This window comes from Idiotropiscis lumnitzeri, chromosome 9 (assembly GCF_059441095.1).
Source record: "Idiotropiscis lumnitzeri isolate Australia: NSW breed Sydney's pygmy pipehorse chromosome 9, RoL_Ilum_1.0, whole genome shotgun sequence".
NCBI classification, from domain to species: Eukaryota; Metazoa; Chordata; class Actinopteri; order Syngnathiformes; family Syngnathidae; genus Idiotropiscis; species Idiotropiscis lumnitzeri.
The window spans coordinates 3,082,452-3,095,543 of NC_142399.1; the positions used below are offsets into that span (position 1 = coordinate 3,082,452).

Here is a 13,092-nt window from a genome sequence, read left to right on the forward strand (position 1 = left end):
TGATATTACGCAATGAATAGTAATAATTGTTATATAGGCTGGAATTATGTTTTCAATTCTTATCAGGCCTTTCATTACCATAGCAAATATGTTTTTTTTTATTATTATTTATAATTCTGAGTCATAATTGTAGATTTTTAGCATTGCCAAAATTTCTTTTTGTATTTTTTTTATGTTGTACCATGTGTTCAAACATATTCAAATTAAACTTTTTTTTCAGGTTATGTTGTCTTCATTTCAAGAACCACTGTTGTTGATTTATGATCCTCTTAAAGTCATTTTGCTCATAAATTTAATTCATAGCAGACGCCGAAACGTACCTAAATCCTCCCAAATGGACCTAAAACCTTACAATCCCCAAAATTTATGAGTAACTGAAAACTGAAAACCTTCTACTGTCCTCGCTTAGTTTGTCCTTTTTAAAAAATATATTTATATATTGTCCTCTCCGAGATGGATAGACGGACCAATCCGTCCCTGGGTTGGAATACTTTTTTCTTGCTGCATCCTTGCTCTGCATATTTGTGCTGTTATTAGAGCTGCAAAATAATTCCACGCAGGTTTCCTCTAAAAGCCGGTCTCGGTCCGGTTGTTTGATTCGGACCAGGCTTCGTTTGTGTGTAATTCCCACCTGCATAAAAGGTCCGGACCAGCGTGAGAAACAAAACCTGGTTTAGAGTGGACCAAACTGTGCCGGTGGGAATACACCCTAACATCGCCAGCAAAGTGTTGGGTGAGTTCATATGTAATGGAGGTGAGCACGAATACGGGAACCTCACTCCACTGATGCCTGAAAGAACTCTGTCTTTTCCGTGCGTTGACTGTATTTTACACTAGGTGGTGCTGTTGGTCACTTTCATAGAACCTGAGCTCATTTGTTTAATCGTTGAGAAATTTCAAGCTTTTATTGATTTAAATCCTGATTAAATTCAGGCAGCTCCTCTGAAGGTAGTTTATGATTGCAGGTTTCTACGGCAATTATGTTTTGTTTTGATGTTTGTGTGCAAATTTAGAAATAGATGCAGCTGGATACCATTTAGTCGTGCGCACACATGCCTGTGGGTAAATCTTTATTCTGGCACTGTCGTTTCACAGTAGTGGTGTTCACATCAGAGGACCACACTTGTAGTAATATTTGTTGAAATGTAAGAAATATGACTTTTCATCTCCTTAGTGGACCATTTGTCATGGCAGTTTGTGTCAAAGCCGCGTCCGGTGCGTTGTGCGTGAGCGCTGCAGCCGTAGAGACTTCAATAAGTCGAAGTGATTAAAAGGCTCGGCCTCTATTCTTTCACTCGTTAGGACAGGCTCTCGAATTTCAAGTGTCTCCGCTTACACGTTCACTGTGGGAGTGGGGTTGTGACATTTTTATTGCGGCCTCTAGAGGTGGATGCACAAACAAAAAAGTGGAGTGTGGGATGTTCTCAGAGGGTAACGTGTACCCCGCCACACACACACACACACACACACACACACTCTCTCTCTCTCTCTCTCTCTCTCTCTCTCTCTCTCTCTCTCTCTGTGGGGGGAGAAAAGTGAGTGCAGGGGCAAAAGTTGACTCTTCCACTACAATTTCATCCTCGGGACACTCCTGCCGACCTTTTTGGGCGTAGCTATATGTTTTTGGATGTTTTGTTTTGATTTTTTTTTTTTTTTTTTTTTTTATCAAAGAGGCGTGAGGTGAGGGACGTTGTCACAAGTCCATAAATAGTCCGTGAGGCTTTAGATGGACCGTGGATGAGTACAAAGTTGAGCAGGAGAAGGAAAAGAAGAAGGAGTGCTGCTTTGGCTGCAAGCTGATACCTCATTTGTCGCCTCTCATTTCTCCCCAGTTACCCGCCTGGCCGCTGTGCTGCTTCCTCCATGCGTCCACGATTCCACTCTGGATATCTGCTCGAGGTGTCCCACACTGTGCAATGTAGTTGAACTTGAGAGCCTGAAGTGAGCAACATGTCCCCTTGGAGCCGTGCGGTGCTTGGACTTACTTGGAGCTGCTTGACCTTTCTGTCCTGTTCTCATTGCGCCTTCAGTGACAACCATGTGCACTCCAGTTTTATCTACAGGAAGTTGCGCAATCACGAACGACGGGAGATCCAGAGGGAGATCCTCTCAATCTTGGGCTTGCCTCACCGCCCGAGGCCCTTCTCTCCAGGGAAGCAGGCATCCTCGGCTCCGCTCTTTATGCTCGACCTTTACAACGCCATGGCCGTGGAGGAAGAATGGGTGCCGCCAGGTGCAGGGAAGATCCACAATGTCAAGACCCAAGGGCACTCCAGGAAGGGTTACTACAGCCCGCAGCATGTGGGCTACTCCCGTGTGGCCCAGTCCTACCGAGCGGCCCCTCTGCTGGGTCAAAGCCCGGCTCTCACCACATCGCATGACAACCACTTTCTCAATGACGCTGATATGGTGATGAGTTTTGTCAATATAGGTAAGCCAAATGGAACAGAACCTGAATCAAACACCAATGATTAGATAACAGTAAATAATCAGGAATAGGAGTATATTTTCATGCATTCCATATCTGGCTATTTTTTTTTTTATTTGAATATGATGCGTAGAATGAATATATGATGTTGTGGTTGTGCGATGTGAGCCCGGAGTCATTTGGCCTTGGCGTTGAAATGCATTTGAAAATTGCATGCATTTGTATTGCTTTGGTGTAAAAGGCTGCTGATCTCTGTAATTACCGTGTTTGTTCAGTAGCTGTGACCTTTGAGCCGGCAGTTCAGTACGACTTATCAGATGACTGTCTGACCTTGAGAAAATTGCTCTTAATTATTTCCTGCCATTTAAACGAGAAGGCAGTGAGGCTGATATTGACGGATACTTTTATTTCATCAATGCGCGTTCCTAAATTAATGATAAATGTTGGAAGTTGACCGTTCCAAAAGATCATCTCTGCATGGTTCTGGTGCTGACATGCTCAGTATGTTTTTTTTTTTTTTCTTTTTCAGTAGTAGTGAATTTGTGTCGAGTTGCTCGGCAGTAACTCACCTTGGCCCGAGCCCATCTGCTTCCACTTAAAGCTCCACCGGGGCATGTACATTGTCAGCCTTAAAAGCTCTGCTCTCGTTCTGGTGACTGTCAGTGAAGTGTTCAATGGGCCTCTGTCTTTATTACAGTCCACTCAAATCTAGCGACTGACCCCAGCTCTTTTACAAACTGCTCAACACTATGTGACACGGCTTATCCGAAATCTGCTATTTTTCATCACATTTGTGACAGTTATTCATGAATCTGCTCAAGGCTGGACGACCACCTTAATCAGAATCACGCAACTCTTCTTCCACTTGAAAGCGGAATGTTTAATGCTCGGTGGCTCCTCTGCTTCAAATTACTGCCTGTGGCTCCTTTAATGGAACACACTCAGCAGGGAAAGAGTCAGGCCTGACCTCTGACCTGTTTGTGCTAAGTAGCCGCAGGCATCCCCTCACGATAAAATATCAGGAAAGTGCACTGAATGATATCACTGCAGATGCCAGCCTAGGATGCGGCTTGCCACGTCTCACATCTCACTCCACAAACTTTTCGGGCTTATCACAATTACGACCACTTTTTTTTTTTTTTCGGAGAAGCCAGTCATTTATCGGGGTAGACCATTTTCACAAATGTGCTTAAAACTCAAGCACTGCCAGCCTTGGTAAAATGAATTTGCATTTTGGCTTGTATACCCGTCAAGGATTGTGAATGAGTTAATTATAATTAATATTAATATAATTATCAATGGCTAATCAAATCGAATACAATACAAACTGGCTCTTCAAATTGGATTGGCGGCATTAACGCATTCACTACCAGCCGAGTAAAAAAAAAAAAAAAAATTTTAAAAATAAAATAATAAAAATACTACAAGTGGTTCATGAAGCAGATTTGAAGCTTCATTTACCCATCACGGGTCAGCGGGTGTTGAACTAACCTAGTGAGGTGTCGTTAAATTGGAGGCGAACAAAAATTGACTAGAACGCTAATCGCAGACTGAAATCGATGTCTCAGTGATACTTGGCTGTTGATTTCATCCATCTCATTCCTAATATGGTGCTGCCTTTTTGGTTAGCAACTTTATTCAAATTTTAGGTTTTATGCCAAATTGGACTATTCGTTCAGGTGTCTCTGTGTGTCATCAATTGAGATACGTCTATTACGGGAGGCCACTATTTACAGAATTAGCGTCTTATGGTTTCACAAAAGAAGGTCAACTCAAGGTCAGCAACGAGGTCAAGCCGAGCCTCACATGACATTGAGGAATCCTGTTTGCTCTCTTCTCTGTCATGAGGAGCACAGCAAAGTGTCTTTTAATTGAAATCAGCCTGTTTTTCTTTACTGACAGCCCATTCATCACGGCCGCAGAATGCAGTTAGGCACACAGTGGAGGGCCTGTCTGGGAACCACTACCTGTAGTCACTTGACTGATTTAATGAAGTGGAAAGTGCTTTTGTTGGGAGTCAAAATGTTTGGATTGGAGCCGGAATGTCAAAGATGGGAAAAATTACACTTTTTTTTTTTTTTTTTTAATATCCGGCGTGTTCCGACAATATATTCAGGAGGTGTGAAGTCATATTTTGTGGTTATAGAAATTAAATTCACCCTGTACTATTTTACTTCCTAGTGGAGAAAGATAGAGATTTCTCTCACCAACGAAGACACTACAAGGAGTTCCGTTTTGATCTGACTCAGATCCCGGATGGAGAGGCGGTCACTGCTGCCGAGTTTCGCATCTATAAGGACCGCAGCCATGGCCGCTTTGACAATCTCACACTGAGGGTTACTATTCATCAAGTCATTAAGGAGTTTCCAAATAAGTAAGTACCAACCTTAAGGACACATTTAAAAAGAATTAAAAATCTCATATCTGGAACATTTTAGAAGTTGTAAAATGTGAAGTCCTATCACAATTTTCAGTTAAAACATGACTTAAATGTCACAATTAGTTTTAAATGATTGTTTTAATATGCTGATTTTTGATGATGTTAAAATTTGTGCTGTCAAGCGATTACATTTTAGTAACTAATTAATCGCAACAAATTCTGTAATTAATTGCGATTAATCGCATTTTTTTGGTGAAGCTTTTAACAGATATTTACTGTAAGACTGTTCTAATAGCTTTCTTTGACCCTTGAATCTAAATGGAGTCATCTTTACGGGAATTTTTCTTTGAGAAAATTCTCAAAACTTATACAGTTTAGTTAAAATATTCAATCGCGTGAATTTTTAAAAAAATTGAGTTAACGCTTTCATTTTGACAGCCCTAGTTAAAATCATTTAATAAAGGTTTTCTGACAGGGATGGTATAAACGCCTTGATTTATCTCTAAATAAGATGAACATTCTTGCGTTATTTTCCCTTTTCATGTCAACTCTCGTGCCGTTTGAAAGGGTTTCTTTTGCTTCAGCTTGAAACAAGCGACAGTAGCCGCTTTTGTCTTCCAACCTTGGATCGCTATCTCTGTTCTCCTTCATTCACACCACGTCAGCCTTACAAATATAGTTCTCAGATAAAGAGAAGCCCATTAGCAAGTTGGCCACTTATAAAGCTTGGAGGGTCCATCACTTATCACTCGTCTTGTGTTTCTTGCTTGGTTGGCCGAGTCCCAGACAAAACCACGAGGGTCCGTATTACAGGATTCGGGGGCTTCCATAGTGCTCCCCATGGTCACTGTGATACCCACTATGCCTGCTGCCTGCCTGTTTCCACTATGTAACGGAAGTTTAAACGGTGACATAGCTGAATGCACATGGGCCCGCTGAAGAGAAGGCTTTTTTTTTTTTTATTTGAAAAAAGAAAATGTGTGGGTGATCGAAGGGGAGATATGACCCTCGAGGGCTTTGAATAGGCCAGAGTCAATAAACTCCACCGTCTTAAAGGGGAAAGGTTTATGTTGGCGTATTTGTTTTCACAGGGTGGAGGCTATTGCAGGTAGTGTTACTGAAACCCAAATCATATAAACCACACTGGAAGTCGATCACACAAACTTAGAAAAAAAAATACAAAATGGCAGTATTTGGTAATGTGAAGTAATAATGATTTATATTTGAGTCGCTGAGCCAATTCGGTCCACCAAATGCTGTTGGAAAAAAATAATAAAATAAGAAAATCCCTATTTACATTTTTATATATAAACTGAAACTAACTGAAACCAAACAAAATGAACTAAAACTAACCATAATTTTATTTAAAATAGTTTTTAATATCGTACATGAGCTTTCGGGGTTCATTTTAAATGGATTTATTTTGGTATCGCTGCACATGTAGGACAAAAGAAAGAAGGTCAAACAGTCATTTGAGGATTGTAGTTTACTTAATTATGCATTACTTAGCAACCTTTTTTGTCCTGAGTGTTGCCCCTGACAAATAATCCCTGTATTAAAAAAGAATACAAATTAATACTAACATGAATAAAAACTAAACTAGCATGAAGCATTTAATAAAAATAAATAATAGGTGAATTTTTAAGAAAATCCAAAACGACATAAAATGACCATTTACTGCCATTGACGGCTAAAGACGTCAAATATCTTTTTTTTTATTTTATTTGACTGGTAGAGTATGAGTTAACTACTGCATAAAATATAATCCAAAATGATAACCCTGGTCATACAAGTCGTGTCCTATAACATATAACACTTAACATATATCACAACTCACTTCATTTAGGACTATGACATTATGCATTTTGTGACTCTACCTATCGTCAATAAATGTTCATTTTGTCATATACCCACTGCGCATAACCATGTTGAAGAACAGCCCATGCGCCAGTGACCTTTTTGTGCTTTCCACAAGTGGCATGTGGAAATTTACATGAAAAAAATTGTGTTCGTTTCCTTCGACCATTTGTATAACACGTGCAATCTGAATTGGCACATGATTTAGGTTCACTACTGTACCTTTATGTGGAATTCCTCATGAGGTTGGCTTTTTATTACACCTGTAATAAACACATGACTAACTCTTGAACTTTGGGGCCATGTGGAAAAACCTGTGCTTCTCTTTGCATGTCATAATACGACCACAAAAGCAAAGCAGGAACTCTCCGAGCTTTTCTGGCGCTTGAAAGCACCTGATACAAATTAACATGCTTTTTTTTTTTTTTTGACCTTTTATGTTATTTATACCTCATGTCAGTCCCATGTTAAAAAAAAATCTAGTGCATGAGAATATAATCAGAAACCTTAAGATGTTTTGTGAATAGCATGTAAAGTGGACTACGCTTCACCACACGGCTCTGCAATCAATCATGGACTTTTAAAGCTTGAAAAAAAAAATGGACCACACATCTTTGGTTTTTTTTTTTAAAAGGAAGACGACAGCATGATGAGCTAGAAACTCTAAAAACTGGAACGATAGGGCAAGTCTCTGTTACTTCATTTATCTCTCGCTCGCTAACTTACGCAGACCTCCCGAATCCCGTACAAGAATCCCTTCAAAGAGCCAGATGGTTTCTTTTTGTCTGCGTGTGCCCATTAAGCCTTTGCAACGCTGAGGTGCACAGAACGTTTTTATTTACTTTGGAGCCGAGGCGAGCGTGTAGTAATTTGTTTGTAATGCCGCAAATAAGCGGCCACATTCATTTGACCGCTGCTGTTGAAAAGCAAAACGAGTGAAAGCTGATAACGAACCTCAAACAGCCCTTTCAAACGGACACGTTGCATGTAAAAGGGTTAGAACGCATTCCGGCGTGGGTGTCATAAAATTAAGTTCTGCTGGTTGGTGAATAGATGTGCTTTCATCTGCAGAGATGCCGAGACCTTCTTGCTCGACTCCAAAAGGGTTCAAGCCTCGGATGGCGGTTGGCTGGTGTTTGACATCACGGCCACCAGTAACCACTGGGTGATGAACCCGCAGCAGAATCTGGGCCTCCAACTATGTGTGGAGACTTTAGATGGTATGTCAAGATCTCCCTTCATAATACATTTTAACATAGTGTTAATAATGTTGATTAAAGTAAGCTTTGGTTCATTCTAGAGATCCGACACAAGAGCTGCCAAAGTTGTTATCATAAAGATTATAATACAGTTTTTTTTTTAACAATATGTTTATCATTATTCAAAGATGTCATTTGCATTGAGGCAGTGGAGCACTGTGTAACGTGAAAGTACCGTATTCCCTGGAATATAAGGTGCACCTGTATATAAGCTGTAGCAACTCTTCTAAAAAATAAATAAATAAAAAATAAAAACACTTTACAGACCGCACCAGGTTATAAGCTGCAGTTTTCTATGTTGAAAAAAATTAGTATGAAACGATTTTGTACATAAAGGTACATTACATTGCCTCTTAACACGGCAACAATGTTGCTAATTAAAACAGAACAGACCCAAGAAAAAAATATATATATATTTAGCATATTTTCTGAACTAAAGGGCGTCCCTAGTGGTGAAAGAAAAATCCACAGAAAAGCCACACCGTTGCATTAGCCGCATGCTTCAAAATCTGAGAAAAAAATAGCGGTTTATATTCTGGAAAATACGGTACATGAACGAACGTATATTCTTAAAAAGACAATCAGAGTGTCTTTAGTATTTCGGTGAACGCATGTAATGTTCCGAGTCGATTTAACATGTAACATATGTCCTGCCTCATTATCTTAAGCCAGTGGAGTGTCCTTGTCCTTCCTTTTTTTCCCCCTCTCCATATCTTGTAATTGTTATGTTTTAAAGGGCGCAGTATCAACATGAAGTCCGCCGGCATTGTGGGGCGCAACGGGCCTCAGTCCCAGCAGCCCTTCCTGGTCGCGTTCTTCAAGGCCAGCGGGGTTCTGCTTCGCTCCGTCAGAGCCGCCAGCGGGAAAAAGAAGAACCACAACCGCAATAAATCAACTCAACAACAGGAATCATCAAGAGCACCGAAAGCTGGAGGTACAGTATATAATTGGCTCTCGCGGGTCAACAAGCTAGTACCCCCTACAATGCTCTAATGTTTCGAGTTGATTATGCTATAGTTATCTTAACATGTCGTTCAGCCTTTGCCCCAGTCGTCGACCTCAGTGTCCTCTCAAATATAAAAATGTGATGCAATTGCTTGAAGAAAAAGTTATTGTACATCAGCTAACATCACTGATTCGGAACAACCTGGAAAAATTAGATTGATAACAGCATACACGAGGCTGTAATCAATTGATAAAATTTTGTGCAGCAAATATTAGAATTGAGCTTTTAAATGTAGGCTACAACTTGTAATATAAAAGCCAACAGAGAAGACTTTGTTGGTCCTGACCGCTCACCACTTGTTACTCCGCCGTGGCCAACAGCAACATGCTGAGAAGTCGCTACAGGAGAGGCTGGTTCTCACTTAGTGCGGTTTGTTGACTCGTTCTCACTGATGAGTTCAATGTAATGCGGCTTTCGTCAAGAGTTTGGAATTTGAAAAGCAGCCGCTCTCAAACTTGCGCAAGTTGGGCCGCTTAGAGTATAGTGCATATCTGAGTTCTTAGATTACATTATTGCTGCTGATTCGTAAAGGTGTTGATGTCCTTACACAAGGAGAACAAGTATATTCATTTAGTCGTCCTCCATTGCTGAGTGCACGTGCAGTATGAAAATGTCCAAGATGATAACTTGTGCGCAGTTTGATAGGTTGACGCTTGACGGGGGAACAGCCAACATAAATGATTCCAAATTTGCAAAATAAACTTGCCCACACTTTATTTTATGTACTCAATGTTTTCAAAGCAACAATATAATCTAAATCAGTGCTTCTTAAAAAGTGGGTCGGGCCTCCCATGGAGGGGGGGGGGCGGTTCAATGCTGAGGGGGGGCGCGTGTGACCCTGAGGAACATGCTTTTTTTCCCCCCTGTACTACAATAAAGTGTAATTGCACCTCCACTCCATTAGTTGGCAGTAGCGCCCTCCTTGCCCATTGTGCATTGCGAGTATTAACTCAACAATGTAGGTTTGTTTTGCAACGAAAATATTATTATTTATAGTTGCGGCGGAGAATGGGTGTGGGCGCGAATTGTTTTCTTCTTGCTAGGAGAGGGCATAACAGAAAATAATTGAGGAGCACTGAACTAGCTGGACCTTAAAATAACGGCTTGAAGTTCATTTTGATGGCACGAGGCGGCTCCTGGCTTTTGCTTTTTGCTTTTGCTAATCGCTTTTTGATGTATATGTCCTCCTTTCAAATAAAACGGTTTACATTTCAGATTACAACGCGAGTGAACAAAAACAAGCCTGCAAGAAGCATGAGCTTTATGTCAGCTTTCGTGACTTGGGTTGGCAGGTAAGACAAAACCGTTAAACGACCCTCAGCTACGGTGATTTGCTCACAAATGATCAAATGAAATGCCCGGTTGCATTCTGCTGCAGGACTGGATCATAGCGCCCGAAGGCTATGCCGCTTTTTACTGTGACGGCGAATGCTCATTTCCACTCAACGCGCACATGAACGCAACCAATCATGCCATTGTCCAAACTCTGGTAAGTTCCCACTCGAGTTTATTGCACATGCGCATGGCAAACACAGTCAGCATACATGTCACCGCCAGCAGACGTAATTCATTTGTAAAGTCGCAACATTCTCACCTCTTCTAAAACTTTAATTTGCTGTCTTTTATAGGTCCATTTAATGTTTCCTGACAATGTGCCAAAGCCGTGCTGCGCCCCGACCAAACTCAATGCTATTTCAGTGCTTTACTTTGACGACAGCTCAAACGTCATACTCAAAAAGTATCGAAATATGGTGGTGAGGTCTTGTGGTTGCCATTAATGCCTGCGGTTAATTTAATTTATGCTATCTGGAATAGGAATAGGTCGGAAAACACTGGTGATGGGTAAATGAAGCGTCAAATCTGCTTCATGAACCAGTTGTCGTATTTTTGGACTCCTGTAGATGACACTCTCTGATCAACATTGTGCTGAAAGCACACTGAATTGCCATTTTTTAAACCCTTTATTTCAACCAACAGTGCCATCTAGAGGACTCAAAAATACAACAATTTGTTCATGAAGCAGATTTGAAGCTTCTTTTTCCCATCACTAGAAAACACATCACCGTTGGCTGTGATGTGATGTACAGTGTTATGTATATAGAGTTTTATTACCTAATTTATTCTCTGTTCAAAAATAGCACTGAATATTGTGGTATTTATATGATTAGTAATAATCATGTTGATTTCATTCTTTATTGAAATCTTTTCGTCCGTCGGCATATACTCCTTTTAAAATCTGTTAGTGAGAGAACTGTTCACTGGAGTCATCATGATAGACATTCTGTTTTTCTTTTTGAGGCGACTGAAATTACTCTGCAAAACAACATAGGCTGAACTCCAAACACATACATTTTGTTCCAAATTGTGACCTGTGGATGTTGTAAAGTGTACCAAAAAGATGCGAAAGAATTCCAATCACAAATTGTTGGAAATGATGGGGAGGAAAATCAGAGTTTTCAAATCCAAACAAACTGCAGAGAGGCATTTCCGATGTAGCTGTCATCACCTTGCAACTAAAATTATATTCTTCACCTTTTCCATTCCAGCTCTTTTGTTTGCTTTGAGCCCGTGTGGAATTGTAATTTTCATTGTTCACCAAAAATGCCATTCCTCCGTGTACTTCACTGCAAAACTCTTGCTCTCTAATTCAGTATGTGATGTTTCGACAAAGTGTACCTAAATGTAGAATGCGGTGTATTTTTAATAAATGTACCACTTGTAAATACTAAGCTTTGCTTTTATTGATTTATACCGTTTTGTATTTTCTACACTATGAGTAGAGGCCTATTAGGAGAAAAAAAAAAAAAACTCTCCCAGCACCTCAGGTGGCAATTACTGGGACTGTTTGCTTGATTTAAACTCACGCCGCCTGCATGAAAGTCGAACAAGAGAAGCAATACGGTAGCCGGGTTTACATGGAGACTTTTTGGATCATTTTGATAAAACCATCCCAGATGAAGATCTCTGGTCACCTGATTACATGTGACGCTGTTTAATGCTCCCTCGAATTGTCATCGTGTGGTTGCAGCTCAACTTTCCAGTGTTGACTTTGTGTTTTCTTCTTCTTTAGAGCAGCTTCTGAATAATAAATTAATCGATTATTATAACCATACTCAATATGTACAGATGCATTAAATACTTTCATTAAATCAGTTTTGAGAGTTTTATTTTTTTGCACGCTGGTGCTGGGCTGCCAGTTCAGATATTAAAAAAAAAAAAAAGTTGAATAAACACAGCGTGTGCTTTGGGGAATGTGCTCATGGTACAGAGTGTGTAAAGAAGCATTTCGTTTACCTCCATCGCCTTACACCGCAAATGTGTGATGATGACGAGGCTGCCAGTAGAAAAAAAAAATGCTTGTAATTTCTTAAGCAATCATTTCCACATCCATCACATCATTTGCCGTCGTATTTTGGAAGCAACACGAGAGCGTAAACTTTGCCGTGTTGATGCGCATCTGTCAGGATTTGCATATTTTCTCGAGAAGTGCACTTCCACAGATTTTGAACAGGTCAGGGAAATTGGGATAAGGTTAAGAATTCACATTTATTTACACAACTGTGTTGACCTTCGCGGAACACACGATACGTACTGTTGCACCACATCCCCCCCCTCACCCTCTTACTTTTATATATATGTTTTTTCGGATATGCTGGAACATTGAGTGACTGTATTGCACGTAATTAAAAGCAGTGGCCGGCCTGCCCAGATGTTATGTGGACTATGTAGACATTCACTGAGTGAATAGAAGAGGCCACCTGCTAACCTAACGCTTGGCTTGAGGGCTGATGTTGCATTCCTGCGGCCTGTTGCCTTGGCATGATTATTCCCAGCACTTCACAATCACATCAACTGTTTAATATCACGGATTCTCTGCAATTCTGCTATAAGTCTTCTGCTTGGGGGGGGGGTGGAGCTGCTGAACAATAAGCTCATATTAAAGAGTAGCAAGGACATTTTATTCCAAAAAGGAACAATCAGAAAAAGCAAGGTGACCTTTTCTCCTCTGAGAGACCCTGTGGTCAAATCAGCTAGAAGTGAGTCAGAGGTAGTGATGGGAAAAATGAAGCTTGAAATTTGCTTCATGAACCAGTTGTTGTATTTTTGAGTCCTGTAGATGGCACTGTTGGTTTTAAATAAAGGGTTTAAAAAAATGTGTCTG

At 40.5% G+C, this 13,092-nt stretch overlaps 1 protein-coding gene across 1 annotated transcript; it reads left to right on the forward strand.

Moving 5' to 3' along the window:
- Nucleotides 1–1,581: 1,581 nt before the first annotated feature.
- bmp5 (bone morphogenetic protein 5) lies at nt 1,582–11,649 on the forward strand. Its single transcript, XM_088304292.1, has 7 exons — nt 1,582–2,431; nt 4,610–4,802; nt 7,737–7,885; nt 8,661–8,858; nt 10,146–10,222; nt 10,309–10,419; nt 10,559–11,649. Exons 1-7 carry the CDS (start codon nt 1,951–1,953, stop codon nt 10,706–10,708), a joined length of 1,359 nt encoding a protein of 452 aa, XP_088160418.1. The 5' UTR covers nt 1,582–1,950; the 3' UTR covers nt 10,709–11,649.
- The last annotated feature ends 1,443 nt before the right edge of the window (nt 11,650–13,092 follow it).

Coding starts and splice junctions, on each gene's coding strand:
- bmp5 (XM_088304292.1), top strand. CDS start 1,951: ATGTCCCCTTGGAGCCGTGCGGTGCTTGGACTTACTTGGAGCTGCTTG. Junction 2,432..4,609: donor GATGAGTTTTGTCAATATAG/GTAAGCCAAATG, acceptor TTTACTTCCTAG/TGGAGAAAGATAGAGATTTC. Junction 7,886..8,660: donor ATGTGTGGAGACTTTAGATG/GTATGTCAAGAT, acceptor TATGTTTTAAAG/GGCGCAGTATCAACATGAAG.